At 36.7% G+C, this 25,329-nt stretch overlaps 5 protein-coding genes and 1 pseudogene across 5 annotated transcripts; 3 read left to right on the top strand and 3 right to left on the bottom strand.

The window, feature by feature from the left end:
- Positions 1-4,068: 4,068 nt before the first annotated feature.
- Positions 4,069-5,532, top strand: LOC110225397 (uncharacterized mitochondrial protein AtMg00810-like). The gene has a single exon (XM_021015049.1). It carries the CDS (start codon positions 4,147-4,149, stop codon positions 5,122-5,124), a length of 978 nt encoding a protein of 325 aa, XP_020870708.1. The 5' UTR covers positions 4,069-4,146; the 3' UTR covers positions 5,125-5,532.
- Positions 5,533-6,683: 1,151 nt separating this feature from the next.
- Positions 6,684-8,208, bottom strand: LOC9300402 (annotated as a pseudogene).
- Positions 8,209-11,158: 2,950 nt separating this feature from the next.
- Positions 11,159-12,397, bottom strand: LOC9302113. The gene has a single exon (XM_002864279.2). The coding sequence runs from the start codon at positions 12,125-12,127 to the stop codon at positions 11,393-11,395; it is 735 nt and encodes a 244-aa protein (XP_002864325.1). The 5' UTR covers positions 12,128-12,397; the 3' UTR covers positions 11,159-11,392.
- Positions 12,398-14,978: 2,581 nt separating this feature from the next.
- LOC9302112 (probable ADP-ribosylation factor GTPase-activating protein AGD5) lies at positions 14,979-19,185 on the top strand. Its single transcript, XM_021014983.1, has 11 exons — positions 14,979-15,243; positions 15,902-15,960; positions 16,035-16,125; positions 16,561-16,615; positions 16,703-16,793; positions 16,911-17,142; positions 17,410-17,608; positions 17,743-17,915; positions 18,108-18,347; positions 18,457-18,533; positions 18,800-19,185. Exons 1-11 carry the CDS (start codon positions 15,193-15,195, stop codon positions 18,966-18,968), a joined length of 1,437 nt encoding a protein of 478 aa, XP_020870642.1. The 5' UTR covers positions 14,979-15,192; the 3' UTR covers positions 18,969-19,185.
- Positions 19,186-20,949: 1,764 nt separating this feature from the next.
- Positions 20,950-22,372, top strand: LOC9300401. Its single transcript, XM_021015041.1, has 2 exons — positions 20,950-21,682; positions 21,770-22,372. The coding sequence occupies exons 1-2, from the start codon at positions 21,091-21,093 to the stop codon at positions 22,156-22,158; spliced, it is 981 nt and encodes a 326-aa protein (XP_020870700.1). The 5' UTR covers positions 20,950-21,090; the 3' UTR covers positions 22,159-22,372.
- On the bottom strand, positions 22,361-25,329 carry LOC9302111 (cytochrome c-type biogenesis ccda-like chloroplastic protein). Its single transcript, XM_021015029.1, has 12 exons — positions 25,215-25,329; positions 24,770-24,901; positions 24,492-24,550; positions 24,125-24,255; positions 23,947-24,032; positions 23,816-23,847; positions 23,424-23,585; positions 23,263-23,335; positions 23,060-23,160; positions 22,820-22,912; positions 22,643-22,689; positions 22,361-22,554 (listed from the first exon to the last, which is right to left on the bottom strand). Exons 1-12 carry the CDS (start codon positions 25,279-25,281, stop codon positions 22,479-22,481), a joined length of 1,059 nt encoding a protein of 352 aa, XP_020870688.1. The 5' UTR covers positions 25,282-25,329; the 3' UTR covers positions 22,361-22,478.

Below are 25,329 nucleotides of genomic sequence, written 5' to 3'. Positions count from 1 at the left end.
CAGAACCTAAACAATATAATATAGACGAAACAATTACAAAACCTTATGCAATAGAAAAAACAATTACAAATCTTTTGTGAAATTCCTAGTCAGGTGCTTCATCAACATAGATAGCGACACGACTCACGACCAATAAGAATCTCAGTATCTTATATAAACCGTGATCGGTGAGATTAGAAGCTTTTTTTTTTGTCCTAGCCTCCTAGGTTTGGTTTTAGAGGCACAAACAATAAACAATCGCGAGGTTTGGATCTCGATAATCATATCCCTTTTTTTCCCCTCTATAAGTTATATGATTCTCGTCTAATTATTTCTGTCTTGTTGCTTATAATTTTGATTAGTTAATTTCTGTCTCGTCGGTGTGTTTTGGTTTTAGGGTGATCTCGAGCGTTTAGGGAATGGATCGTGAAAATAATGGCAAAGATAGATGCCGTTATTTCCGCAAAAAGTTATATAAGATTGTGGATGATCCTTCAACGAATTCAATAGTTTCATGGAGCAATAACGGGAACAGTTTCATCATTTGGAATGAATCTGAGTTTTGTAGAGATGTTCTTCCAAGATTCTCACATTATAAGGAGATGGCACCGTTCATCCGCCGGCTTGGAAACATGGGCTTTAAGAAGGTTGAATCTGAGGAATTGGAATATGGAAGCGACGATTTTGTATTGGGCCTCATGGGCTTAGCTTAGTTGGTTTTGATTAATGTATTAGGTTAACTTCATGCTTAAGTTGTAACCTCTATATAAAGGAACCAACATGGAACCTAAACACTAAGAAATCAAGATTATACGATCAAGAGTTCTTTGACATGGTATCAGAGCCGGAAACCTAAATACAAAAGGGTTTTGCTCGATCTAAAGATCTAAAACTTCCGCTTAAACACTCAATTTTTTCTGTTTCTAATTTCTTTGACCTAAATTTCGATACTCTCTACATCGAAATCTTCTTATGGCTACATCATCTTCTACTTCATCTTCTTCCTCTTCTGCTTTAACATCCGTTTTAGCACAGCCAAGAGTTGAGACTAGAAGAAGGATATCGCCATATGATATAACCTCAGGAGACAATCCCGGCACCTTGATCTCCAAGCCTTTGCTACGCGGTCCTAACTATGATGAATGGGCCAACAACCTTCGCTTGTCTCTAAAAGCAAGAAAGAAATTCGGCTTCGTCGACGGTACTATACCTCAGCCACCGGAAGACGACGTTGATTTTGAAGACTGGATCGCCAATAACGCTTTAGTGGTGTCGTGTATTAAACTCACGATTGAAGAAAAACTTTCATCCTCTATCTCTCACATCAATGATTCTCACGAACTCTGGATACATATTCAGAAGAGATTTGGAGTGAAAAATGGACAAAGAGTCCAAAGGTTGAAGACAGAGCTCGCCAACTGTAGACAAAAAAGACTTGCTATTGAAGCTTATTATGGCAAGTTAACTCAGCTGTGGGGCAGTCTCGCAGATTATCAGAAAGCTAAGACAATGGAAGAGGTTCGCAAGGAGCGTGAGGAAGATAAATTACATCAGTTCCTTATGGGTCTCGACGACAATCTTTATGGAGCCGTAAAATCTAACTTACTCTCACGCATTCCTCTCCCGAGTCTTGAAGACGCATATAATGCTCTCTGTCTTGATGAAGAATCCAAAAACGTGAATAATAATCATGAAGAAAGAGCCGATGGAGTCAGCTTTGTTATTCAAACAACTACACCACGCACTGCGTTTGAAAACAGAGGAGGCTCTGTTTCGTGTACCATCTGCGGTCGCACCGGCCACATCGCCGACAACTGCTTCCGTAAGATTGGTTACCCGGACTGGTGGATTGAAAATGCCAAGACAAATACTCGAAACAGGTCTGGAAAATCAACCGGTGCTAGTCGTGGAATAACAACAACATCGGTGGGTTCAAAAAGCTCCACGACTAGTCAAGTAAATCATGTCTCGGCTAGCTTGAACACAGCGTCAGCTCCCTCTACATCCACATCTCCGTTAACTGCTGCAGACCGTGTTGGAATCATTGGTTTGAGTAATGAAGAATGGGACTCATTAGTGCAGACACTTGCAAACCGGAAACTCAACAACACCAATAACCTTTCGGGTAAGTACTTCATTGAATCATGGATTATAGATACTGGTGCTTCTAATCACATGACAGGCACTCTTGAGTTCTTACTTGATGTTCGCGATATGGCTCCTGTTCTTATCAAACTACCCGACGGTCGTTACACTATGGCCAATAAACAGGGTTGTGTCTCGCTTGGTTCCACGTTGTGTCTTCAGGACGTATTTTTTGTTGATGGGCTGAAGTGCCATCTCATCTCAGTTTCACAGTTGACTAGAGAACGTCATTGCGTATTTCAGATTACTGATCGGCTTTGTATTATTCAGGATCGCATCACCAAGACCCTGATTGGCGCAGGTGAACAAGAGAACGGTCTTTATTTTTTAAGAGGAGTGGAAGTTGCTGCAGCCATTCATTCAGTGGATTCGTCATCTATGGAATTATGGCACTCACGTTTGGGACATCCTTCCTCTAAGGCTTTGGATATGATTAAGTTTTTGGATTTTAGTACTAAGTTTGATTCAACGGCTTGTGACGTTTGTATTAGCGCTAAACAGACCAGAGAATCTTTTCCTTTGAGTTATAATAAGACGAGTGTTGCTTTTGAACTTATTCACTGCGATCTTTGGGGTCCTTACCGCACTCCTTCTATTTGCGGTTCTCGATATTTTCTAACAATACTTGATGATTATTCGAGAGCTGTTTGGATTTATTTACTTCCTTCAAAACAAGAAGCACCTTTGCGACTCAAGGATTTTATAACTCTCGTTGCACGACAATTCGTTGCTCAAGTTAAGATTGTTCGGAGTGACAATGGATCCGAATTTATTTGCTTAAAGGATTATTTTGCTGAACACGGGATCATACACGAAACATCTTGTGTTAGTACTCCGCAACAAAATGGACGCGTTGAAAGGAAGCATCGCCATATCTTAAACGTAGCTAGAGCTCTCCGTTTTCAAGCCAATCTTCCAATTGAATTGTGGAGTTATTGCGCCTTGACAGCTTGTTATCTAATTAATCGTACTCCGACTCAAATACTTGACGGGAAAAGTCCTTTTGAACTGATATATAAACGTCCTCCACCAATGAATCATATTCGCGTTTTCGGTTGTCTATGCTACGTCCATAACCAGAAACATGGAGGTGATAAATTTGCACCGCGGAGTACCAAAGCTGTTTTTCTAGGCTATCCATTTAGAAAAAAGGGCTGGCGGGTTTATAACATTGAAACTGGAGTGGTGACAGTTTCCCGCGATGTTATTTTTCGCGAATCTGTGTTTCCTTATACTATCGAGCTGAACACGTCATTGTCTTCTTCCCCGAGCTTAAGTAATGACAACATAGTTTTGCTTCAAGATAATGACGATCTTGATGTTGATCAATTTGATGCACCAGCCACTGACATTTCACCATCTCCTCGGGAAAATGGGTCGTCGCAGCCTCCAGAACACGACTCTGTTTCGCCTACTCCGACCTCTGCATCATCTACTCCGTCACCTGCAGCCGTAATCACAGACATAACCCCTGTTACATCCACATCTCCGGTTGATCATGCTACTTCCGATGATGATGTAACAGCCACAAACATCACGCCATTGACCTCTAGTGATGAGGAAACTGTCTCCGAGCCAGAGAAACTTGGTTTCGGGTATCGTAAGAAACAACCACCAGCGAAGCTTGCCGATTACGTGACTTCTCTTGTTTACACTCCTTCTCCGTCCGCCACGCCGTATCCAATCGACAATTACCTATCCAGTTCGCAATTTTCAGAAAAATATCAAGCTTTTGTACTTGCTATCACTTCAAGTCATGAACCAAAAACATATCAAGACGCCATTGCAGATGAAAATTGGAGATACGCCGTGAAAGATGAAATCGAAGCATTAGAAGAGAATGGTACTTGGACTGTAGAGGATCTTCCACATGGAAAGAAACCAATTGGCTGCAAATGGGTTTTCAGATTAAAATTCAATGCCGATGGTTCTCTTTAACGTCACAAAGCTCGACTAGTGGTCCTAGGAAACAATCAAAAAGAAGGCATCGATTACGAAGAAACCTTCGCGCCCGTCGCCAAAATGATTACAGTTAGAGCTTTCTTACAACAAGTTGCGTCTCTTGATTGGGAAGTTCATCAAATGGATGTGCATAACGCGTTTCTTCACGGTGACTTAGACGAGGAAGTTTACATGACATTTCCTCCGGGTTTTCGCACAGATGATAATAAGAAAGTGTGTCGTCTACGCAAGTCACTCTACGGTTTGAAACAAGCTCCACGTTGCTGGTTTGCCAAGCTTGGTGGTGCTATGAAAACATACGGTTTTGAGCAAAATTACTCCGATTACTCCTTATTCACTCTCGAAAAAGGTGATACTCGTCTTCATGTCCTTGTATACGTCGATGATTTGATAATCACGGGCAGCTCAATTCACGTTGTTAACAAGTTCAAGCATTACTTAAGCACATGTTTTCACATGAAAAATCTTGGACCCTTAAGGTATTTTTTGGGAATTGAAGTAGCTCGCAGCCCTGAAGGGATCTACTTGTGTCAACGCAAATACGCTCTCGACATTATCGCAGAAACGGGTCTCATGGGCGTCAAGCCTATCACTTTCCCTTTGGAGCAAAATCACAAGTTGTCTCTTGCAAAGGACGACGCTTTTCATGATCCTTCTCGTTACCGCCGTCTTGTTGGTAGGCTCATATACTTGGGGAATACAAGACCAGAGATGTCATATGCCATTCACATCTTATCTCAATTCATGAATAATCCACAACAAGCTCATTGGAATGCTGCTCTACGCGTTGTTCGTTATTTAAAGAATAGCCCCGGTCAAGGTATACTACTTCGGGCCAACACGTCTTTGACTTTAAATGCTTGGTGTGACTCCGATCATGGTGCTTGTCCTATCACTAGTCGTTCTCTCACCGGCTGGTTTATACAACTAGGCGACTCACCATTGTCTTGGAAAACGAAAAAACACGACGTCGTATCGCGTTCATCGGCCGAAGCAGAATATAGAGCCATGGCCGACACCGTAAGTGAACTACTCTAGATCCGTGAACTACTACCAACGCTTGGTATTGAGGTTACTGCTCCCATTACTCTTCATTCCGACAGTTTATCTGCGATTATGCTTGCTGCGAATCCGGTGTTCCATGCTCGAACCAAACATGTCGCTCGGGATGTTCATTTTGTCAGGGATGAGATTATTCGAGGTGTCATCGCTACAAAACACGTTTCCACCACTAGTCAACTCGCAGACATTATGACGAAGGCTTTGGGAAGACAACAATTCGAAGATTTTCTTGTCAAGCTGGGTGTTTGTAACCTCCACACTCCACCTTGAGGGGGGGTATTGGGCCTCATGGGCTTAGCTTAGTTGGTTTTGATTAATGTATTAGGTTAACTTCATGCTTAAGTTGTAACCTCTATATAAAGGAACCAACATGGAACCTAAACACTAAGAAATCAAGATTATACGATCAAGAGTTCTTTGACATTTTGTGAGAGGTCATCCTGAGCCTGATCTTTCGCCAGAAGCAGTGAGAGCGAGACTTAAGGAGTTGGCCTTGGCTTCAAGGAAGGAGTTGTGTGGATCGAAAACGTTACGTTCAGATGTTTAGTTTGATGCTCTTTTCCCACAATAACATCAAAACATAAACAATACAAAAGCTAGTCAGATGCTTCATCATTATAGAGCTAGAGACACGACATGAGATGTCTTGAAACAGCTTGTCTTAGAATCTCACTAGTGTGGTTTGCAAAGTGAAAACATACAAATTTGCATGATGAATAGTCTTTCATTATAATAAAAATATATATATATATATATATATATATATATTGACTTTCATTGGTTTGAGAAAACAATCCAGTTCATCCAGTAGACAATTCTCAATACTATCAACTTCTAGACCTCGATCTTCATGCTATCGAATAAATGTCTACAAGAAATTATCTTAGAAAAGAGATTTCTCTTGAACAAGATAAACAAAATAGTTTGGATTTTTGTTTAATAGAAAGGACCTTTGAAGAATGGAGTCTAAGTTTTATCCTGATTGAAGTATAATTATCTCTTTGTAAAAAAGTTTGGGGTTTTTTTTTATTTTGGGCTTAATACAAAGTAACCGTATAATAACCAATCCACAAACTTGGATGGGCCCGATTAGTTACTCTAAAACCGAATGAAATCAATAGATAATAAACCGGAACCAGCGAAACCCTAATCGGCAAAAGAACCTCTGCCTCTTATTTTTTGGGAGGTTACAACAAATATAAGATCGGAAAGAGTCCCTTGATATTTCTGTCTCTTACAAGTTAACAACCAATGAAGATAATTAATGTCTCTTTAACAAATGATTTTAAGCAAAATGCAGAATTTCTTTAACCTTTGAAAAATAAATTCGCTTACGAATAACTGGACCATGAATTTGGAAAATTGCAGAAATTTTAGAGCAATCATGAGATAAAGGAATTGAAGAAAAGGGACTGATGAATTAATCGAAACATTACACTAAACGGAAAGAGAACATTTGAAAGACAACAAAGAAACAAAAAGAGAAAAACAAATGCATGAAAAAAGAAGAAGAGAGGTGAACATAAGTCTCAATAGAAAACTGAAAACTGAAAAACTCAAAGGGACATAGATAAATTACTACTCGCGTCTTGATCTTTTTTTCTTGTTCAACCAACTTATTGTCACGATATCCTCCTCCTCCTCATCATCATCATCATCATCATCTTCAATCACCACGACTTCCTTTCCCCCCTTTGAGATGAGACTTTTTGAGTTACTAGAGCCCGAACCATTCTCTTGTAAAGAAAGCGAAAGATCGGTGGTGGTTCGAGAAGGAGTAGCAAAAGGAGGCACCATGGCTATGTTCTTTTCCATTGAGATGAGACTTTTTGAGTGACTAGAGCCCATTCCATTATCTTGTAAAGAAAACAAATCAGGACAAGCATTGTTGTTTCCATAAGGAGGAGCAAAAGGACGCACCATGAATCTGTTTTCCCCCTTTGAGATGAGGCTTGAGTGGCTAGAAACCCAACCATTAAACAAATCATAACAAAGATTGGTGGTTGGATAAGGTGAAGCAAAAGGAGGCATCATGGCTTTGTTCTGTGCCATTAAGAAGAGACTTTTTGAGGGGCTAAAGCCCGAACCATTCCCCTGTAAAGAAAACAAATCAGGACAAAGATTGTTGTTTCCATACGGAGGAAGATACCTAGTGTTTGGATCAACCGGGTTTCCAGCACCAAAATTGTATCCAGACACACAAGGACGCATGGGAGTGAACACATTCCCAGGGAACGATGGGTTAGTGCTATTGTTGCTGCCTCCTGTGGACTTAGACGATGGACCAAGAGTGAGATCAAGATTAATATCATCTTGTAGCTGCTACCGCCTTGGCCATACATAAACGGGCCGGAAGAGAGGAACGGAAAGCTTTGGAAAGGAGCAAGAGAAGTACCACCAGAAGGCATCGAATCGGTCATCTTCCGCTTGTAGCTGCTACCGCCTTGGCCATACATAAACGGGCCGGAAGAGAGCAATGGAAAGCTTTGGAAAGGAGCAAGAGAAGTACCACCAGAAAGCTTCCGCTGCTTCTCCAATTCTCGCTCCTTTTTGTGGCACTTCAGGTGACCGCCTAGGGCATAACCATTTTTGAACACCTTCTGGCAAAAATGACAGAAGTGGATCTTGTTAGTCTTGGGACGATATAGCACGGTATTGTTTTTCGTTCGGACAACTTCAAATCCGAAAGTAGGCAACTCAAGGATCGTGTTTTCAGCCACAACCTCTTGAGGAGACCTTTGTTCCGGATTGTTCCTTGTCTCCTTCTCCTCCACGGTTACAACGGGACTTTTGAGTTTTTGATCAGGTTTTTGTGGGGAGGAGGAGGAGCTTGAAGAAGACATAGATTGGTTCTCCATTGTTTTGTAAAACTTTGCTGAGAGGTAGAAGTGAGTGATGATGATGTCTCATCTCCGGAGACGTATGCTATTTATTGAGGGATTAATTAATGTGTTGAACTCTCGTTAAGGTATAAAATCTCCAAGGGTAACAACTATTAATTGTAACAGTAAAGCTACTTTGAATACATTGTTTTGTTTAAAAGAAATAGTTGTGTCTCTAACTATCTTGGCTTTATTCTTTATTTTTTCTACAATGATACTTCGTATGTTAAAATACACCAATTTAATTAATATAATTCAAATTTGACTAGATTTTATTTACATGATGTGTTATATATAACTACCATGAAAAATATTGTTGTTTTTCTAACCATGTTGGTTTTATACATTTTGTCTTCCAAAATAATAGTTTTGTGTTCATTATGTACCAACTGGCTTTGTATGATCTAAAATTTATTTTCTCAGTTCAAATATAACTATCTATAATTGTTACATTATATACATGATTATGTGTAAGAGTAAAAAATAATAATTTAAAAATATCTCTTTTCATAGTTTTAAAAATGACGGGCTTTAGTTCGTTAAATCGACCATTGCAAACGGCTAACTCTTCCACAAAAGAGAATGTTATGCTTTCATATAGCTATTTATTTATATATATGACAAAAAAATATTAACTGATATGTAACAAAACAATCTAATAATAAGCTAATACAAGATTATATTTTCTAATTTTCACCTATTTTCTCTATTATATACATATAGCAGATACAAAGAAACGGAAACACAGTATATAGAAAATTAAATTTTAAGTTATTTTACTTACAAACTCCAGCTATGTCTTAGTCAGCTTTACTACATTTGCTTATTTTTTCTTATCCTGACTTAATGATAAATAGAAATGGTGTATTTTCCTTATTTATATTGTTTACAGTTTCTTACTTTCTATGTTTTCTTTTGTTTCTTTGCTTTTTATTTACTTTCGGCATACTTACTAGGAAAAAAATACCCACAATGAAGGCAATTTTAAATAATGATAGTGTTTTGTTCAAAAAATTAAAATAAATAATGATGGTGCATGAACTTTAAAGAATGCCAGTTTTAATATTCCTAAAATGCATTTTCAGTCATATATATTTAGAAGATATAACATGTGAATAGTTGACTACCATTAACGCCATGTTTTTCTTTAATTAGTGGCCCTATGGACAAATTTTCCCAACATACATTAGTTATCCATAAGACCATAACTAAGGACTTATCACCACACATAATTTTTACTAGGTATTCAATTTTTACAGAAATATAAAAAAAATTGGGGAAATCATTATATGCCAAGATTACAGTTATTCCAAATTTTATTTTTCTTTAACAAAAAACTTTGATCCAAATATAGATAATAAACCTATTCGACGTAAATGATCCAAACAAAAACTTGTTTGAACCAGATACTTAATTTGCGTTGTACGGAAAAGTTAATTATAAACAAATTCTTTTCCTAAATATAACTGAAAACAAAAAATATTTAATTGAAAAATTAACTAATATAAAGTTGAATTATTAAAATGCTGCCAGTTTTTCATTAAAAGATTGTAATATATAATTGAAATGTTGAGGTTCTCTATCCAGCTAGTGTGTCAAATGTTGTAGTGATGCAAAAGAAAATGAGGCAAATGTGGTAGCTAGTGGTACAAAGATAAATGAATAATAGATAGTGTGCATCGATACCACATGTACAAAATATCAAGCTCTATTGCTCCACATTGGAAAAACGAACTACTCATATTCTCACATACAAACAGATCCAACTGAAATCTAAAACCAAGAAAAACCGTTTTAGTCACACATCCATTGTAATCAGTTGTTAATGTATGTCATTGGGTAAAATAATGTGAGAGCCACTTATAAGAGATCTGTTAACAACATGTTTAATGTTTTTTTTTTTTCTTCCGAAAGTGTCTTTTTATATGTTATCAAAGTACAGCTATTCCAACAATGTTTGATGTTTAAGAATACAAAACCATAAATGTTGATATATATTAATATGGATGATATATATGCGCGTCAAATTATTTGAGGTTGGTTGACCACATCAAACATTTGGACAAGTGCCTCCGAACATTCGAATGTTTAAGATAAAACAAAATCCTACAAAATGTTTGTGTGAGACATCTTATAGGAAATCCTTCGGGTGTCTCTTGTCCCAACAAACAGAGAAGTAAATTATGACAAAAATAAAGTCATATAAAATATACTTCACCGTCAAACATAAAGGATTGTTCCCATCAATCTAGTTCCCGATATGATATCAAGCGCATACTTACGTTGATAAGGTAGATTCCCATTGAATTTCTTGCAACTTCAACTCCTAGCTAAAAAATATTTTAGAGGTCTGAGATCCTTCCTTTACCCTACATAAGACTTATTTTCTATCACTAATGTTCCATCATACTTTATGTGAGACATCTCGCAAATCAAATCAAAACAAGTCCGATTGGGAAACGTAACTCTAGGCCACGAAGTGAAATCCATTCATTTCTAGAAATAGACGATATATAGTCGTTGCAATGATATATAGAGAACCTGAGAATTTCAATTCTATATCATCACTCGAGTTACTTTCCAAAATATTCAAAATTCCAGTTTTGTAAACTTTGTGTTACCAAATTTTCCTAAGTATCTTAACCTCCTCATATCACAAATTGTAAACCGTAAATTGTGACTAGGATAACATTTTATTATACCAGACTCTAGATTCCAATTTTCTGCATATGGTTTCTTAAATTCAATATTTTGTATATATAGGTTCAATAACTAGACTATATTCATTAACATTAATATATAAAAAGGATAATTATCTTCTTTTTTTGTTAAAAAAAAATCCTGAAAGCAAAGATGATGACATGTGTAAAACAAATTTGGGAGGTTACAAGTATACAACACTAATAATAAGATCGGAAAGACTAATATATTTTAAGTTGAATCGATATAACGTCTCGTTAACAAAGGGTTTCAAGCAAAACTCAGAATCTCTGTGGCTTTTGAAAGATAAAATTCGCCTACAAATAATTAGACAATGACTTTTGAAAATTGCAGAGATCTTTAGAACAATCATGAGATATAAGCATTGAAAAATAAAAGGATTTATGAAATAATCAAAGCTTAACAAATCGCAAAAGAACATTTATATATAAGACAAGAAGGAAACAAAAAGAGAAAAACAATTGAATGAAAATATGAGATCAAATACCTCAATAGTTATAAGATACCTCTAAACTGAAAGCGAAATACTAAATAATGCATAGAAAACTTAATAAATAATAATAACGCCCAATCTTCTTCTACTGATGCTTATCATCATCTTCAGGCACCATGACTTTGTTCTTTCCCTTTGAGAGGAGACTTTATGAGTGACTTGAGCCCGAGCCATTCTCTTGTAAAGAAAACGAATCATGAAAAAGATAAGTGTTTCGATGAGGAGGAGCAATAGAAGGATCAGGAATATTTCTAGTGATTGAATCAAGCGGGTTTCCAGCAACAAAATGGTATCTAGACACACGGGGACGCACGGGAATGATCATATTCGTGGTTTTTCTAGTGACTTCCTCATTGACATATGAGTTAGTTATGTTGTTATCGTTGCTGCCTCCTATGGAGTTAGAAGGACCGAGAGTAAGGTCAAGATTAATATCATTTGGTAAATCATGTGAGCTATAGTTGTTCATGTTCATGTCTGTGACTCCAACATTAACCAACGGGTAAACGTTGCTGCTGCTGCTGCTACCTCCTATGGACTGACCAAGAGAGAGTCCAAGATGATTATCATTTGATAAAACATCTTGTGAAGACCCACCAAAGATCAAGTTAGACTTGTCTTTGTTAGAAAGCCTTGACTCGATCTGGATCTTCTGCTGCCTCTCCAATTCTTGGTCCTTCTCGGTGGTTCCGTGACCGCCAAGGGCATGAGGGGTCTGGAACACTCCCTTGCACAAGTAACAGATGTAGATCTTATTATAATACATGTCCGGATTGTTCACTGTCTCCTCCTCCAGGACCTCCACGGCCACAACGGAACTTTTGAGTTTTTGATCATGTTTGTGTGGGCAGGAGCTTGAAGAAGACATAGATTGGTTCTCCATTACAATTTGTTTGTAAAATTTAATTTGCTGAGAGTTATAAAGTTATGTGATGTCTTATCTCTTTTGTGTGATTTAGGGAAAGGGAAACGCTATTTATTGAGTGCATTATTAATTATGTTTCTCTATTTTAAGGTATAAAATCTCCAAGAGGAAAAAAATATTAATTGAAACCATAAAATTACTTTGAATTCAATAGTTTTGTTTAAAAGATATTGGTGTGTCTCTAACTATCTAGAGTTTAGACTTTCTGTTCTTTAAAGTGCCATTTCACGTACGTGTCAAAATACACCAATTTAAGTTATAGTTCAATTTAAATTTCAATATCTTATATTTGCACGAGTGTTTGATTATATAATTTTTTTGTTTTTAAATATGGTTGTTTCTCTCTAACCATATTGATTTTACTCATTTTGTCTTCCAAAATAACAGTTGTGTGTGATTCATGTACCAATTGGCTTTTTATAATCTGAAATTTATTTACTCATTTCAAAAATAAGGCATGATTATGTGTAAAAGCATATAAAAATAATTTATAAACTATCTCTTTTCATATTTATTAAAAATGGCGCGCTTTGGTTCGTTAAATTGACCGTTGCAAACTACTAACTCTTCTATAAAATCGAAAGTCATTTTTCTTGTTAACTGATATGTTAAAATAAATAACAATTAATAAACCAAGTAATCAAAATATTATATTTAATACTCTTTCTGTTTAATAATAAGTGTCGTTTAAAGTTTTTATACAAATATTAAGAAACCAAATAAATTTTCTGTTTTACGCCTTATCTATATATATCATTTTTTCATTGGTCAGGACATTAAATTAATAAGGCTAAAACTGAAAATTTTACCAAATATATGCATTGAAAACACAAAACCACACTTATTTGAAAACAAAATTCAAAATCTAAAACGACACTTAATATAAAATTATTTTCATTTATTGAACGATTGCAAATACAAAAAAACATAAACGCACTTATATATAGAAAATTAAATTTTAAGTGTTTTATAAACATTGCACTTGCCACTCCAGCTATGTCTTGTTCAGCTTTACTCCATTTATTGATTCTGCTTTCTCATTCTGACTTAATATTGATAATAGAAATTGTGTATTTCCTTAATTATGTTGTTTTCGGTTTCTTAGTTTCTTCTTTTTTACTTTCGATATACTTATTAGGGGAAAGAGGTGCATGAACTTTATTTATTCCCGGCCAGTCATATATATTTAGAATATATTATCAAGAATACGATTAACGCCATGTTTTTCTTTAGTGGCCCTATGAAACTATTGGACAAATATACTCTATTGGCTGATCTGGTTAATGTTAATAAAAACTTATGGACAACGTGCTTATCAAATCATTTGAGGTGGTTTCCAAACATTCGAAAGTTTTAAGATGAAACTAAATACTAAATATTTGTCTGAAATATCTTCTAGGAGATTTCTTGGTATGTTTGTGACCCAACAAAACATAGAGGTAAATTCTAACAAGATCAAAGCCACATATAATATATTTTTTACCGTAAAACATAATAGAATTCTAGAAACACCCAAGAGAGAATAGTGGCTCTGAGAGAGTTGATTGTACACTCGCCCAAAATAGTTATCTTTTTTTTCAAATGACTATACAACGCGCATATTTATAAATGGGCTAACTAGAGCGAAAAGGTCCTCTAATACAACTAAAAGGTACTTGGATAAATAATCTTTGTTGGGTAAACCTTAGGCAGACGAGCCCATTGTTAATATATTTGGTAGATTCACCCCACGTTGTGACTTAGGTGTTAGTTCGAGAAGCAAAAGTAAGCAGTCGTCCATTTACTATATGAGTAAAACCTTGCTTCTAGATGTGGAATATATACTCATGAAAAGTTGGTCCTCACACTGATAACAAAGAAGGAAGGCTATATATGACCATATTTCCAAGCTCATCCCATCATAATCGCGACGTCGCAGCCCCTAAAAAGCATATTACATTGCCAAAGTTTGTCGCATAAATCTCTTCTAAAGGCGACTTAAAATGGAAATATAGTAAGTGGATCTATGTTCAAAACTGGAAAGTATATGTGGATGGAGTTAGAAACCTTAGAAGGCCTCGGGTTAAGAGTTGTGATAACTCTCGATGAGATTCCACATGTACAGATAAGTGAAGTGTTACTAAGACCAAACCGATAACTGAGGTTTAGAGCTCGCGATAGACCACTTCTTTATTAGACTATAAATTTTTTAATTAGGTTTATTCACACACAACATATCATAGTACATTACCTAATACCCATTAAATTTAGAGTTTGTCTAATGTTAGGATTAGTTTCGCATTGACAACAAAATATCATTTTGAAATTTAAGAAGCCAAAAGATAATAATATACTATATTTTTTTTGAAATAAAATTTGTTTTGGTTGGAACATTCGTTGACTCATCACATCAGATAAAATCTTAGCAAATAAAATATGTCGCGTCCCATAAATATCACATAAATAAACAAAGAAATTGGAATCAATACAACAACAACTCCATAACAGGTGAGATGGCCATGTGATTTATTTCCCACCCGCAACACTCTAAATCTTATATATGACCAATCAAAAAAACACTTAACCGCCATGTAAACCGACCTTATTTTCGATAAATCAAAACCAAAGTAGTAGTAATTTACATTAAAACTAATTAACCACTTTTATATGATTACACTTCACAAATATTCGTGTGTTTATAAGTGTAATTACCCAGTCACCGAATTATTTACAATTAAACCGAAATGAATTTAAACCGAACCAAATTGAAAATCAAACCGAATTAGTAAACCAGTACCATAATCTGAACGGTCCAAAGAGTATTGACCCATCTCTCTCTCTTGGTCGCTCGTTCTCAAAGGACAAAAACCAAAAGGATTTTTCTTTTTCAAGAGGAAGAAGAAGAGAGAGATATTGAAGAGCGCTGAAGGCGGAAAAGACTGTTTTGACCTCGTCGTCTCCGTAGATCATTTTTCTTCAGCTCTTCTTCTTCCTCTTTTGCCGATTCTTCTCCGATTCTCCTTCTTCGATTTTATCTACCCGCCATGAACGAGAAAGCCAACGTCTCCAAGGAGCTTAATGCCCGCCATAGAAAGGTCTCGAATCTCTGATTTTTTGTTTTTTTTTTTTTTCTCCGAGCTTTGTGGATTTGGGAATCTATGATCGATCTCAATTCGATTGGATCTGTGTTTTAGCAGCTATCGTTCTTCATTTTCTTCGACTTCCTGTAGTTAGGAGAGGTTTTGTATCGTCGATCCTTCGCTTTTCGATCGATTGAGCTAGAATATTATTCATCAGCAATGAAAATCGGTTTATCTATTTCGATTTGTTGTCTAAGAACAACAACAGATCACGATCGGGTTTTTGAATTTATGATGATTGTTCTATTCAACCCCGGCTCATTGAATGTTGAATTCTAGTGTTTTCCTATTGAAATTCGTTTTCAATTGCTTGATTTTTGGAAACAATGGAACAAAGGGATCCAAGGAGCTTAGCGTCCCCTAGGGATTTTCATTTGTGCTTGGTAGGCTTTGAGTTATCTCCCGTGTTTGAAACTATTGGTTGTAGTTGGGACAGCTTTTGTGGGTTGGTGATGCATACATGTTTTATAGAAATGATGTATGTCAAGTCTTCGAGAACTTCGGTGTTCATTTACAGAAACTTATCTCCTACCTGTGGCTGCAAAGATAATTTTTTCGTTTATAGAGTCTATTGCTTGAGTATTCACTTGATTTTGGTGTTACTTATTTGCAGATTCTTGAAGGGCTTCTTAAACATCCAGAGAACAGGGAATGTGCTGACTGTAAAACAAAGTATGGTTTTCTACCAGATGTGAATTATCAGCATTATTATGCTGGTTCATTTATATATTCCATTTGCCTTGCAGAGGTCCAAGATGGGCTAGTGTTAATTTAGGTATCTTTATCTGCATGCAATGTTCTGGGATTCACAGGAGTCTTGGGGTACACATATCAAAGGTTGTCTCTCAGTTTCCTTTCTACATTTGTTTTCGTGATACTGCATTTGTATACGAAAGCTCAGATATTAATTCGATTAATAACTCATTCCATTTGGCTCAAATTCTCTGTACAAATTTTCAATTTGGTTTTCTGCTCGGTTTCTATATTTGCAATTTCATTTTATATTTTCCATCACAAGAGCTGAAAAGTCTGACATGAATGCATTAAATCTCCCCACCTCCTTGTGCCACCATTTCCTTAACTAGAAAAAATTGTCATCTATCCAGTGTTTACACACGAACTTCAAGCATTTCTGTACAAAAAGTACATAATTCGGTTTTTCCCTCTGATTTTTGTATGAGCTGGGTCCTTCTTGTCGAGTAGATGTTAACTTTAGAAGCATAAGCTACTTTTTTCTTCTACCAAAAAATCTGAGTGGGCTGATGAGTGCAGGTTCGATCTGCCACTCTGGACACATGGCTCCCCGAGCAGGTTGCATTTATACAGTGTAAGTGTCTTTCAAACTTAGTGCTCTATGACTGATCCAGGAGTTGGTTACCCCATGTAAGGTATATAATCTTTTATATGCATGCAGCTATGGGAAATGAGAAAGCAAATAGTTACTGGGAAGCAGAGCTACCCCCAAACTATGATAGAGTTGGAATTGAGAATTTCATACGTGCAAAGTATGTATCTCTCTTTTTCATTGTACAAACTTTTCAGTTAGTTCCACCTCATTGAACTGTCTATCTTGCTATTCATATGGACGCTGAAATCATTCTTGTGATATATGACTTTTCTAGGTATGAAGAGAAGAGATGGGTTTCTAGAGGGGAAAAGGGTAGATCACCCCCTAGAGTCGAGCAGGAACGACGGAAATCTGTGGAGAGAAGCGGGCCTGGATATGAGCATGGGCACAGTAGTAGTCCTGTAAATTTGTTTGAGGAGAGGAAAACTATTCCAGTATCTAGAACAAGAAATAATGTTGGTGCAACAAGGATAAGTCTTCCCGTGCCTCCCCAAGGACCCAGTCAGGTACCAAAAATACTTCTCAGAAGATCTGTATAACTAAACAGCCTTACATTTAGTTACTCATCATTATTAAGAATCCGTATTCCTTGATCTTATTTAATAATCTTAGGATAGCAGCTATGAGATCATTATTTTTGTCAATGCATATGCTGTAGCTGTCAGATCATTATTTAACTCACTGTGTTTTTAGGGCCTCATAATCTTTCAACGTCTCTTTCTTACAGTATCCAAACCCCGGGTTTTCTGATACATGATGCTAAAAAATAACAGGTTATAAAGCCACAGCAGAAAATGGAGTCTGCAGCCGCTCCAGTGGAGACGGAGAAACAAGCAGTAAATGTTGCACCAGCATCAGATCCTCCAAAGGTGGATTTTGCTACTGATCTCTTTAACATGCTATCAATGGATGAGGCAACTCCTGCCGATGAGGCAACTCCTGCCGATGATAATTCATGGGCTGGCTTTCAGTGTATGTATCTATCTAGCATGTGCATAATTTAACATCGTGGCACAGTTTTCCTATCCTTGTTAACTTTATGTTAATTGTTCTTCTCTTGAAAATGCTTTGGAGTAATATATTAATTTCTGATCCTACAATTGTAGCTGCTGGAAGTGGTCAAACGGCAGAGAAAATTGTCACAGCGAAGCCTGCTGAGAGCAGTTCTCCTCCAGCTCCAGCTACTGGGATTGAGGATTTGTTTAAAGACACACCTAATTTAACAACCCAACAAGCACCAAAAGATGTGAAAGGTGATATCATGAGCCTGTTTGAGAAGGTAAATTATTAGTCAATTATATTCAGCTTTCCAAGTTTCCTTTCTGTATCGTTATTTAACTTAAAATTACAAATATAGCGAACGATATGATTTGTGTTTTATTATCACTTACTATGATTTCTTCAACACTGGACATTTGGAACACCAGACCAGATTCAAGTGATATAACTATGTGTGTTCTATTTTTTACAGACGAATATAGTATCGCCTTTTGCCATGCATCAGCAACAGGTTGCTATGCTCGCTCAGCAGCAAGCCCTTTACATGGCTGCAGCGAAAGCTGCTGGAGGCACTCCAAACGGCGTGAATCAACAAGCTATTGCTAATGCTCTTAACGTAGCTTCTGCAAATTGGTCAAACACCGGTGGGTACCAGATCCCCGGAATGACTAACCCCGTAGGTGGTCAAGCTGATCTCCAGAAACTTATGCAAGTAAGATCTCCCCTTTTCCTTTTTTATAGCAAGATCAATATTTCCATTGACCAAGTTCTTGCAAAATTCTCACTAATTCTTGCTCTCTGTTACATCGCCATAATTTTAGAACATGAATATGAACGCAAACATGAACATGAGACCCGCACAACCGCAAGAGAACACGCTACAATACCCATCGTCCAGGTATGCACACAAAACTGCAACTCTTTTTTGTTTTTTCTGAAAACATTGAAACGCTAAACCGTATCCTTTCCTTCCGTCCGTGTGTCTCGTCTGAATATATGATACTAAACCAACATTCGTATTAATATGTCCAGTCTGGTGAAAGAGTGCTTTCTTGTTGTCATGAACACCACTGTGTCAAGTCCATTTTTTGACATCTTGCAATAGATTATCAAAGCGCTTAACCTAACTCTCATATGATCTTTTGGTTGTTACTACTAATGCAGTTTCTACACGATGGGACAAGCTAATCAAGTGAACGGTATGACCCCAAACTCAACCGGTAAACCTCAGTCATCATCCGCGGCACAACCAACAAGCACCACACCATCTTCACAATCAGGCAAAGACTTTGATTTCTCTTCCTTGATGGATGGAATGTTCACAAAACATTGATCAAGAGAGAGACTTTTTCCGAATTTGCCTTTTCATCTTTGTTCCAAATTTGAAGAACCAAAAGAATATATATACAATCATCTCTGGACAGTTGTTAAACATATTTTTTTTCCCTATGGACCTGTGTTGTAGCAGGGCTTTGATTTATGATTTTACTCGATTGACGAAAAATTAATAGATGTAATTCTTGAGAAGAAAGAAAAATGAGATTTGTATTTTTTTGGGTGCAAAGAAAAATGAGATTTATCCATGTGAATGTGAGTATGTATGGGTGTGACCGCCACAGAACGTGGATTGTTCTCCTCCACTTACTGCTAATTTGTGTTTTCTTTTCTTTGGTAGTCGTTTTTAAATTTTCGTTAATATTTTTTTAGTTAATTAAACCAAATCAAATAAGTTATACATTCTTTACTTGGGTATAAAGTTTGTGACATAACAATTTTTTGGAACTAAGCAAAACAAAGAAACGGTTTCGAAAAGCCTTTGAAAGAAAACAAATAAATCGACCTTTATTGGTAAGATCAATAAAGGCGACGTGTTGATATTGAACTTGTTTCTTGTTATGGACGGCTGTTTTAGCGTTTAAAAGGGTTGAGTTTGGCATTGTCGGGCTTTCGGTCAAATGGCTTAAAGCTCATTCTCCTCCTCCACCACAATTTTGTGTACCTCCCTCCCACTCGCCAACCTTTGTTTACCTTTTGTGTTACTAGATGTTTTATTTAGATAGAATTCGTGAACCAATTCAATTCTAGATAAGCTTTAAAAGGAGTTGTTATGCAAGCAATCCGTTACTTTATGATATGTTCAAATATTGATGTAATTGTAAACTGTATAATCTATAAGAAGCAAAATTTTAATCAACGGTGATGATAAAGTAAATATGTAAATACCATTTCTTCAAATCCTCGCTTGATCAAATTAGTTAATTACATCATCACATTAAGTTGTTGTACACAACATTGTATTTGTTAATGTTATTTTTTGTTTTCTTTTACACGTCTATCGTCCTTGATCTAATACAAACATAAACTACAACACCACGTGGGAATTTAGCCTTGCTCATTTGATTACTAAACCAAAAATACCATGTCGGACTTGTACCGACCTTAGGGCAGAAGTTTGAAGTTTAAGTTCTATTATAGTATATAGAGGATATAGCCAATATTTATGATGCATAAGAAGATCAATCAGTATCACGAACAAAAATCCAAAATGGTCGGTAGAATTTTGTTGTGCTTGTTGACCCGTAATGCGATATATATCTTTCATGAGTTTGAATTGTCAAATCAAATCTACTATTAATATAAGCACACTAATATGCAAACAAAATTGAACGTTTAGAATTGAGAACGATGTATACGTATGCATCCATCTCAATTATTTTATGTTACATCTGCATGTCCTTATCTAAAGCATTATTCACATACATCATAATTCGCATTCTCACTCTGACTTTCAACTATTAATTTTACAATGTCAATGAAAAACGGCCTACACAACCTAAAAATCCTAGCTCAACAGTAACTACTTTTATTTTTATTTGTTTTGCTAAAAACCAATAAATTTTCTCAAATTATATAATTTTACAATAAGAAACCAAAAATTGAGATTTCTTTTTTTACATATCCTCAAATTAATACTAGAAATACATAAAATTAAGACTCAAACTTTATCCCCTCAAAAAAATAAATAAACTTAAGACAATCGACAAAAATGTTGTTGCGAAGTGAAAAAAAACAAAAACCAAATGTACGACTTGGTACGTAGGTGGTAGATTCGCGTATCTCACAATTCTCTAATCACACACAATGCATAAAATATGTACTTATATTGTCAAAAATCTTGTTGCAAATGTTAGGCAAGCTTATATTATAAGTTTCCAACTTCACTGCCACGTGTCAAATCCAAACTGCCACGTGTCACTCAGATAAGCCCCCTCAATAAATAGGCCCACTTTTGATTCTATTAGAAAAGCCCACACAAACACGGACCACATTTTTAAATTCACCATTTCTCTATATAAATACACACACTTCTCAATCTTTCTTTATTTAATTTTTGTAGATAAGAACCACCACCGAACTCACAAATTTGAAATTCCCAAAGCAAACCAATTCTCTCAATGCCTCTTCTTCTCCCTAACTCTTCCTTCAAAACTACGGCCACCGTCGTAATCGCCGGCGTTTTATCCATTGCAACAGCGGTGATTCTCACCGTTCCTCCCGTTTCCCATTTCGTGGTCTCTTGCTTTCCGATTATTTACGATAACACCGTCTTCCTCTTAAAACCACCGTATCTTTACTTAGTCATCAACTGTATCATCGTCTGCATCGTCGCTACTTCTAAACTCACTCATAAATCGTCTTCCGTCGATGGTTCTGAGATCTCTGAAGTAATAACTCCGGTTTTGGTACCGGTTCATTTACCTTCTGATATCGATACCGGTTATTTAAACGTGGTTCATGTGGTTTCTGATTATACCGGATTTGTTGAGAAAATCGATGACGTGTCGATTAATTCAACGGTGGAGGATGCCCAGAAGTTTCCAGAAGTTCAGGAGGCGGAGAAGTCAAAACAGAGCAGCGATTCGCCGGAACAGGAGACGGAGATGCCAAAACTAAAGAATGATTCGCCGGAGATTTCGATTCTTAAGCATAGTACGAGAAAACCGCCGCGATTTCATCAGCAAAAATCTCTTAAATCTAATTCAGAAGGTAAAATATTTAAATTTTGAATATACATATGTTGAGGGCAAAATCGTAAATTTTTAGGGAGGAGCTGAGCTGTCACCGTTAATGCAGGTGGAAATAAAAAGACGGCGTTGGGAGTAGTAACAAAGCCACCGAGGAGACAAGACACGCTGGAGACGACGTGGAAGAAGATAACGGAAGGACGTTCAACGCCGTTAACTAAGCACTTGACTAAATCCGACACGTGGCAAGAAAGAGCTCACGTGCAAAGCTCACCAGAAAAAAAGAAGATGACAAAGTCCGAGAATTTAAATGACATAAATACCCCTGCGGAGGAGGAGGAGAAGACGGTGTTGAAACGCGAGCCGTCGCCGGGACAGGAGGAGTTGAATCGCCGCGTGGAAGCGTTTATTAAGAAGTTTAACGAAGAGATGAGATTGCAAAGATTAGAATCTTTGGCTAAATATAATGAAATGGTAAATGGAGGGACTCCTTTGTAAATTTTGGGGTTTTTGTTTAGGTGTCGGTGAAGGAGAAAATGACGGCACAGTCGCAAAAGTTGACTTGACTCTTTTTTAGAACCACTTAAAGAGGTTTTTTCAAAATAATGCGAAGTAGGAAAAACAAAAATTTGTGTTTATGATTGTTATGATTCTTTTGGGGCGAAAAAATCACGTTACTCGTGTGGTTACAAATGAAGGATTATCTGTAAAACAGTAGTGACTAGTGATTGTAATTTTACATAATAATTATTTACCATTACAAACATTTTTGTTTTTTTTGGCAGAAATGAGTAATGTAGTTTTATTTGTACAAATACTTACATGACCATGGTAGCAGCAGGAAAAAGCCTATCCAAGAAAGTATATAAACCTCCTCCAAGTAGAAGAGCACCACTGAACCAAAACATAGAAAATAATGGAACAGAGATTTAGTGAATCAAAAATATGAAAATCATTTTGCTTTAGGATGGCTCTAAAATACCTTATGGGGTTGATCCATGCAGAGACCTTTCGCAAGGAAAGTAAGCTCTGCAGAAAATATCAAGTCACAATAAATATGCAGATTTTTACAAATTCATCAGTCGTCACAAAACTTTTTATAACCTTAACTAGGAAATTTTGCAGCTCACTATTTGGTGAATAAAGAAGTGAATGATACCTGTAAAGCTCCGGCGAAAGAAGCAGCCACGATGAGTGGAGCAACGTAACCTGTTGTATATGTTAACAGTAAGCTTCCACCAATTACTGGATCCTGTGTTTCACAACCATTGCATTATCCATATCAGCGTTTTGCTAAAACTCAAACTGTTTCTTAAAACTTGATAACTGAGTAGAAAAGTTCTCATATTCATAATTGAGATGATAAAATTTCAAATGGAAGGAGACAAAAGGGAATTACCCTGGAAGTAGCCACGTAGCCAAGAAGGGTGGCTAGAACTGGAGTACTACAAGGTGATGCAGCAAGTGCGAATGTGAGACCGGCTAGATACGCTTGCACACCTAACAAATATTTTGTTAACAAAGTGTTAGAAACTGCAAAAGAAAAGTAAAAGACAGTTTGATCTCCAAAACACACACAAAGGAATGTCTTAGAAGGATTACTAGATGGGAAGTTTGCTGCTGCAGCACGAGGATCAAAGTTGTTAAAGAAAGATGGAAGCTGAAGTTCGATTATCTGTACGAAGAGAGGAAATACATTATGTTAGACATGGCCATTCCAATTGATGCAAAAATAAGTAGGAAATTGATTGTAACAAAATTACCTCAAGGAGATTCAAACCCATTACAATAGCCAGACCGGATGCAGCTACTGGTAACCCTTGTCCTATTTGTCCATAGGCTTTTCCGGCAAAAGAGGCTACTATACCAAGAAGTGCTAAGGTAGTTGCTAATCCGAGTGCGAAAGCAACTGTGTCTCCAATAACCTAAATGCAAGGAGAACTGAAAGGTCACTAAAAACTACTATAAATGCGAATAAAAAGAATGATGCATTTGACTGGGGCTGAGTTTACTGTTCCTTTGAGGGAGGTTTGAATTGTTTAAAAGAACCTAACTTTAACTTCTTTTACATTTTTTCATTCCGCAACGACAATGATCCAACCAACTCCTAAGGTGGCAGCTATTATCTAGAAATCTGATCTGGAGAGTAACTAACCTGACCTCTGCTTTTGCCAGACCCAAATGCACCTGTAGTATGTTACAGCCTTATTAAGGACAGGTGAGGCAATAATTAAAACATCAAACTAAGATTCTAAAATAACTTGTGAGAAACGCAAGTTATCATACCAATATAACCAAGTGTTAAAGGCAGAACACTTAGTGTACATGGAGACAAACTTGTCACAAGGCCTGCCCCAAATATTACTGCCAAACTACAACAGGGATAAATTAGCAGGAGAGCCAGAGAACTCGATGATCGAACTCTCAGAAATGCGCGTATTGAGAGAGAACCCGAGAAACAAACCTTGTTACACTGAGAGCTGAAAGCTGATCCTGAACAGCTTCGTTAGCCTGTTGGTTAGCTGAATACAAGAAATTCCCGACTGAATCTCCAAGGCTTCCTTCAGCCAAAATGTAAATGGAAGTGGCTTGATCCTGTCTTAAGGGAAAATTAGTATCTGATTTTACAAACAAACAGCAAATAGATAATGGTCGAAAGCAGAAGCATCTCAAGGCAGAAAAGCATAAGCAATTCCAAACTAAAATATTGAGATCTAACCCATGAGAATAAGGTCCACAGAGAAAAAAAAAACACAACTTTAGACATTCTCAAGAAATCAGAGAAGTATAGAGACAATCTAATAAGATCAAAATCTATGATTAAACCTTACCAAGACAATCATCTTCAAGTCTGCGGCCTTTGCTGAGCTAAAAGTTACCAAGTTTGCCACTGGAAAACCAAGAAAAGGTCGAAAGTGTTCATAATCAGATAAATTTAGACTCAGCATCATTAATAGTGCTTTCTATTAGAGAAGTAAAAAGGGGGAAAAAACTAGATTTTGCTCATCTTTTCCGGTAGAATGATAGAAGATTAAGAAACTACAAAATTCCCCCCTAAAAAATATGTCCATAAAACAGAATGACAGAAGTGAGGAGAGAGTAACATTACCTCCTAAACCACTAGCAAGCATCGCAAGTTTCATACTTTTGCTCTCTTTCCTATGTAAAGAAACAGCATCAGACACTAAACTTGTCTCTCTCTGCAGCTCACAGTTCTTGGCAGCACGAACCCATTTTTTCTCTGTAGTCCATAGAGAAATCAAAATCACCAATGACCCAATAAGAGAACAAGGAAGAAGATAACTAGCATGTGGATATGGTGGTTATAAGGACAAGGAGACTTATGAGACCCAATTTCAAAATTTTCCAAAGAGATTATTCATTTCCTGATCACAATCAGAATCCTCACTAATACAACCAACTAAGAACTATGCGAACGATACATCATCATCTTCAATCAAAATTCCAAAGGATTATTATTACCCTAACGGTTTATCATCTTGATCCTTTTAAGTTTTCGTAACACTAAAAACCAAATCAGAAGAAAAACTCACCACCACCGCGAGTGAGTCTGCAGCTGGAGAATCCACCGGTGATGCATCGGTTCACACTTAGATTCATGGCTCTCCAGATAAGTGTCCGTCGTCTAACGGTTCTCTCGCTTCACAG

This window comes from Arabidopsis lyrata, assembly GCF_000004255.2.
Source record: "Arabidopsis lyrata subsp. lyrata unplaced genomic scaffold ARALYscaffold_8, whole genome shotgun sequence".
Taxonomy (NCBI): domain Eukaryota; kingdom Viridiplantae; phylum Streptophyta; class Magnoliopsida; order Brassicales; family Brassicaceae; genus Arabidopsis; species Arabidopsis lyrata.
The sequence above is the reverse complement of the archived record's forward strand: the minus strand, read 5'-3'. Positions and strand labels throughout refer to the sequence as shown.